General features: G+C 39.0%; 1 protein-coding gene across 1 annotated transcript; it reads left to right on the plus strand.

Annotated features, from left to right (window-relative positions):
• Window positions 1-594: 594 nt before the first annotated feature.
• Window positions 595-3,604, plus strand: LOC129653974 (lymphotactin-like). Its single transcript, XM_055583584.1, has 3 exons — window positions 595-655; window positions 2,489-2,603; window positions 3,484-3,604. Exons 1-3 carry the CDS (start codon window positions 595-597, stop codon window positions 3,602-3,604), a joined length of 297 nt encoding a protein of 98 aa, XP_055439559.1.
• Window positions 3,605-6,131: the final 2,527 nt, after the last annotated feature.

Raw genomic sequence — 6,131 nt, forward strand, 5'->3', positions numbered from 1 at the left:
ATAAGAAAGGGGATCAACTGAATGTGGGCAGAGGACAGATGAGAAGAAAAAGAAGACAGAGGATTGAAAAACTCAGGAAAGCAACAGTATCTCTTTGGCTCCCTGTGGAGTCACCAAGGGCATATGACCCAGGGTGGTGGAAGCCTCTTGTCACAGCGAATGCTGCATGAGCTAGGGGAAGAACGGGACCACGGTGACCACCCCACCACTTTTCCTTTACACCATGTCCCAGCTGGGCCATCACACCGACATGGCCTTGGGACATGTGTGTAGTGGGAGGTTTGAATTTAGACTGGTGGCAGGAGACGAGACAACTACGTTTCTTTTGTACACACATAAGGTTTCACTGACACATTAACCACAGGAGGAGGAGAAAAGGCCACAAGATGTGGGGTTAGTGTGAGTGGGGACAAAGAAACTTTTTTTTTCAAACTAAGAAAGCACCAGTATTGCAAAGACTTTCCGTGATTCCACACTCACTTTGAAACTCCCCCTCTCAGCACAGGAAGTGCGCTGACCATTGTGGGGATAAAAGAGACTCAGAGGAGTGAAGGTCCTCAGCCTCTTGCTGCACAGCTCAGCGGGACCTCAGCCATGAAACTTCTCATCCTGACCTGCCTGGTGATCTGCAGTCTCGCTGCATATACTGTGGAAGGTGAGTCAAAGGTTATTTATGAGATAAGGAACATCCAGGTGTGCAGGCAGTGGCCAGGCATTTTGGTATTGACTCAGGTTTTGAATGGAGTAAACTACTTTCTCCAAGCTAAGCCTCAGTCTTCCTGTGTGCAAAATGGGAATAATTTGACTCTAGAGGATCTTGTGGATTTCGCAGATATATCTTGGCTAACAGCTAGGCTCCTATTTTTCATAACTGGGCAATTTGGGGTAAGTTTCTTAACTTGTTTTTGCCTATGCTTACTTGTCTATAAGATGAATATGATAACTGATACACTTACCTGGGTTTAAAATGAAATAAACACTATATATAATCAATAGTGTAAATTATAATAAACTTATAATAAACTTTTCAGGTTACTACACAAGTCCTAGTTTCTTAATTAATGTTAGCTGTGGAATGGTGATGACAATTGTGTATACCTTTGAAGCTTTTGCCTATTTAATATTGATCTTGATAAATTCTCAAAAAATTTGAGAGCTCAGTCATGATGCGGGAATGACTAGAGAGTGCTATGTTCTGAAACAAATCAATGTTTTCTATTAAAACAAAAATGATTGGAAGCTCATACCTTCATACCCAGGAAATCAATATTACATTTAAGTCTGTAGGAGAGTCTATATTACTGCTATGAATGTTGTTCCCATTTAGGATAAACTTATTGAATTTGTATGAGACTATAGTGCTAACAAATATCAATGCCTTATATACAGTCAAATAAACTATAAGGCATACCCAGTTGAGACTTAGCTACATTACTGAGCATTTGACACATATTTTTTAAAGGATCATTTTGTTCTCAGCTGGTCGGAGTACATTTCTCTTGGCAGCTCTGACCACAAGAAGGAATATCCTTGGGGTATAATTAATGCTTCAGAAACTCTCTTTTAAAACTCCTAATCTGTAGACTTTATACTTAGACCAAAATATCTGAGCCTGATCGTGGATCCCCATGGTTCTCTGTAAATAGTGACGGTAGGGTCTGAAAGTCCCTGAAATTGTTCCCTAAATAAAATACTGTTAAAACAAAAAGTTTAAGCCAAATGTTGCCTGAACTGTGGCTGGCTGGCATTTTTCTGAGACAAGAGGCTGGCATTTGATGCAAACCCATGTATGGGTAGGGGAACAAAGATTGAGGAGGATTATGGACACTGGAGTATTTCCCTCTTTCACTGGGTTCACAGATAGTTCAGCATTAAAGAAAATTGGCAAATACGGCAGGTAGAGAATACGCAGGCTGGATACTGAGGGATGGAGAGAAGGGGAGATGAAGAGCAACGTTAGTGAACATCTTCTCAGTCCCATGTTTATAAAAAGCCTCCTGATATCAGCAACACTATAGTTCAAAACTATCATCATCAGTTATTATTTTAGATGATTTTTCACTGAATATTTATCTGAGAATATTTGCTTCCCTGAGAAGCAAATACCAGTCTCTTCAGCTTAGGAGAAAGTCAGCACTTAAAATCTTTTATTAGATTTTAGGAAACCCTTTATATTATTAACTGTTCCAAGTTATTTTCCCTTCTCCAATGTAAGATATTCTGGAAACTGTTAAATTTAATCCCCCCAGGCCATTTCTATTGAGGATGAGGACGCTGTGAACTATTGTCTTCACATAGTTCTCATTTTACCATTTAAAATAACACCTTTAGTGATTCAGTCAAAAATGAGCTACCTCTCCCATGTTTAATATTGACTGTCCCAAACTACTCTTTATCAGGTCACTCTTTGTTATTTGATTGATGACACTCTAACATTTATATTGTTAGAAATTACATTTTATTTTTGTTTGCTTGGTTTTCTGTACAGGTGTGGGGACTGAAGTTCTAGAAAAGAGCATCTGTGTGAGTCTGACTACACAGCGACTGCCAATTAAAAACATCAAGACCTACACCATCAAGGAGGGCTCCATGAAAGCAGTGATGTGAGTTTCTCTCCCCAAAGCTGGGCTTCATGGAACACAGTGTACAGGAATGCCACCCTCCTCGGGAAAAATAAGTTAACAAGGAGGAAGACCTCAACTTAGCCAACTGTCCTTTTGTTTTTCCATATTAGCCATGTCTTTGTGTAGCCCCAAACAATGATGATGACAAAAACTTGGCAACCAAGTGTCACCCTCCTTTCTGATTTATCTTAACAGAATAATCAGACTGGGAACCAGATAGATAATGTGCTTGGTCCCAAGGGTTAGGTTTAGAGATGGCTGGATCAGATCAGAATTTGAGCACAGAGCCACACTGGTGTGGGATATTTCTCTTCCCACCCACCCCTTCCCTGCCTTTCTTTTCCTTTTTGATGCCTGGAGTAGAATGTCATGTTTTATCAGTTGCCACATCTCAAGGAATAGTGTCAACAATTAGCCTACATGGTACCATTCTCTTTCCAGGATTTCATTTTCAAAATAGCAACACTTTCCAACATATAATCACAACTGTACCCCCCACCCCTTCAAATAAAATAAATAAATCACCTTTTGTGCAGAAGATAGGATGACTGTGCTTAGATTTGAAAAAAGAAAAAGGACCTCAAATGTCTAGTTTAATTACATCACTTGGTGGCAATGATGAGATAGGAGTCTGAAAATTATGCTGAACAAGGAATATGGGTATTACCTGGAGCTATTTCTTCTTCATGAAAAAATAGATTGCAGAAGAATGATTTTCATTTATGATCTTGTGAATCTGAAAGACTGATTTATCCAGTCATTTCTGCGCAAGATCTCTTTTATACAATCTGATCTTAACTTTTGGTCCCAAGGCTTTGAGGATGTGACTAATTTTGCCTATCTTTTCCTTGTATTGCAGATTCATTACCAGACGAGGATTTAAAATCTGTGCTGATCCTCAAGCTGACTGGGTGAAAAAAACCGTCCAAAAGATAGACAGGAAAAATATGCGCCAGGCCAAACCTACAGGAGCCCTGTAATCCACCAGTCCAACTGTGACCCTGACTGGGTAGTGACCTTCCAGCACTTTGTCCCCTCCCTAGCCAGCCACCTCATTTCCCTTCAAAGCCCAAGGACTGATGACATTATATTCACTTTTTATAAAAATGCTGCATGAGTCAAATTATTTTCTTATATTTTTATATTTAATATTTCTTTTGTAATCATTCAGATGTTCTAATTAATAAATATTTATTATTAAGAATATTCCATAAATTTATTCATTACATATTGGGAAAGGTAATACATCATTTGTGTTCCATTTCTGTCCTTACCATTCCTCCTTTTGATCCCTGGTGGGAGAGATTACATCAGTGTTTATCAGAGATGAAAGCTATATTCGTTATTCTTAGGTTCTAGCATGAAGTTGTTCTCTACACGACTCATAGGCGACAACTGTGATGATGACAATTTAAGCCTTATTTCAACCTGTCTTCATCATGCAGTTCTATTTTTAAGAAATAAAGGAGAAAATTATCTGACTGTTACTGGGTTCCCATTCTGAGAGTTCACTACTCAAAAAGTGACTTCACTCAAGTTTGATCTTAAGCAAATTCTCATACCTCTATGTTTCATCTCATCTACAAGAGAAAGGAAAAAGACACAGTTTGTCAGTTCTTTCATTTGCCAAGGTTAGACAGTTCATTCAACAAAAATCAATTCTACTCAAATTAAGCAAAGTTCTCACTGCCCTCCTGCAACTTCCACAATCCTCACTACTCTAGTTAACATACAAGTTATGCGTTTGGGATTTAACATCCCGAACACTGTCACCTGGAACATTTCTTGAGTGTGATCATAATTTGCAGTAAAGTTTTAATTAATGTTACTTCATTTGGTCCCCTAAATATCCCAGATTCATGTCCTCCTGTATTCTCTTTAAATTGCTAACTTGGTTCATGGTTGTAATTGTGCTAGCCAAGTAGCTGATAAAGTACACATCCACTTCTATTTGACTTTAAATAGTTTAGAGCTGATCAGACCTTGATAATTTCAGGGACCAATTGTTTCCTGGTTCTAGGGGGACAATCTGAAATGCTAAGTATTTTCAGAGGGTAACTGAGGGCAACTTCTTGAATCAGCTTACTTTTAGTCATCCAACTACTGAACCAGAGTGAAGTGAAGTGAAAGTCACTCAGTTATGTCCAACTCTTTGTGACCCCAAGGACTATACAGTCCATGGAATTCTCCAGGCAGAATACTGGAGTGGGTAGCCTTTCCCTTCTCCAGGGGATCGTACCAACTCAGGGATCAAACCCAGGTCTTCCACACTGCAGGCAGATTCTTTACCAGCTGAACTATCAGGGAAACAGAGAGGAATGATTGAAACACTGCCTCTGGACTCTGTGGGAGAGGGAGAGGGTGGGAAGATTTGGGAGAATGGCATTGAAACATGTAAAATATCATGTATGAAACGAATTGCCAGTCCAGGTTCGATGCACGATACTGGATGCTTGGGGCTGGTGCACTGGGACGACCCAGAGGGATGGTATGGGGAGGGAGGAGGGAGGAGGGTTCAGGATGGGAAACACATGTATACCTGTGGCGGATTCATTTTGATATTTGGCAAAACTAATACAATTATGTAAAGTTTAAAAATAAAATAAAAGTAAAAAAAAAAAAAAAAAGAAACACTGCCTCCTAGCAAAGGGTGGAGTTATCTGTCCTTTCTCATTGCTATTTGGCCACAGTAATCTTCAAAGCTGGTCTTAAAAGATACACTTAAGGAGAAATCGCCTGTTTTATGGAGGGGTGAAATCTAGTAAAGTCACAGAAGGTGAAAGGGAGGTTTCCTGATTGAACATGTACTTGCATCTCCCAAATATCTCCCAAACCCTACAAGTATTCAAGAGATAATATATATTGAAGACTATAGGTATACACATCTTATTTTCACATTATCTAAGGTAGTGCTAAGAGGTTTTAATCAAACAGTGTCTATAAATTTTAACTAATTGACTGGATGTTTAGGTGGGACTTGTGTCTACTAAATGTAATCCTGTGGTTTACTGGATTTCAATTCAATTCAACCAAATAACCTAAGAGGAGAGGGTTCAAAATATTAACTTTTTTTTAGTGGCTGTGACCCTTCTTTCACGCTCCTGCAGCTACTTGTACTTAACTATAACCTAAAACTTACCAACCTACATTGAAACTGCTTGTGGACCTGTCTCTGCTTCCCCCCACCCCAATCCTGCAATTAGACTGAAAGCTGCTTGTGGCTATCAATACATCAGGTCTCCAATGACCTGTGAGGGTCAGTTAATACTTCAACTGTCAGTTAATACTTCAAATCAGTCCTATTTGGTCACCACGAATTCCTGGGCTGTCAATTTTGGACACTGTTTGTGGCTGTCTTTTATGGTACACAAGGATTTAGGTTTCTTTTTCCATTCTCTCCATATAATTATGTTGATATTTTAATTAATTATGTTTACAGATTTAGGTAATACACCTATCATTTATTTCTTATTCTATCAACTGTGGACAGTACTTCTTGACTTTCCA

Source organism: Bubalus kerabau, chromosome 5, assembly GCF_029407905.1.
Source record: "Bubalus kerabau isolate K-KA32 ecotype Philippines breed swamp buffalo chromosome 5, PCC_UOA_SB_1v2, whole genome shotgun sequence".
NCBI lineage: Eukaryota > Metazoa > Chordata > Mammalia > Artiodactyla > Bovidae > Bubalus > Bubalus kerabau.

What these genes read in the sequence shown, in the direction of transcription:
- LOC129653974 (XM_055583584.1), top strand. Translation starts at nt 595, where the DNA reads ATGAAACTTCTCATCCTGACCTGCCTGGTGATCTGCAGTCTCGCTGCA. An exon ending in CGCTGCATATACTGTGGAAG is followed by an intron (nt 656 to 2,488) that starts GTGAGTCAAAGG and finishes TTTTCTGTACAG; the next exon opens with GTGTGGGGACTGAAGTTCTA. An exon ending in GGCTCCATGAAAGCAGTGAT is followed by an intron (nt 2,604 to 3,483) that starts GTGAGTTTCTCT and finishes CTTGTATTGCAG; the next exon opens with ATTCATTACCAGACGAGGAT.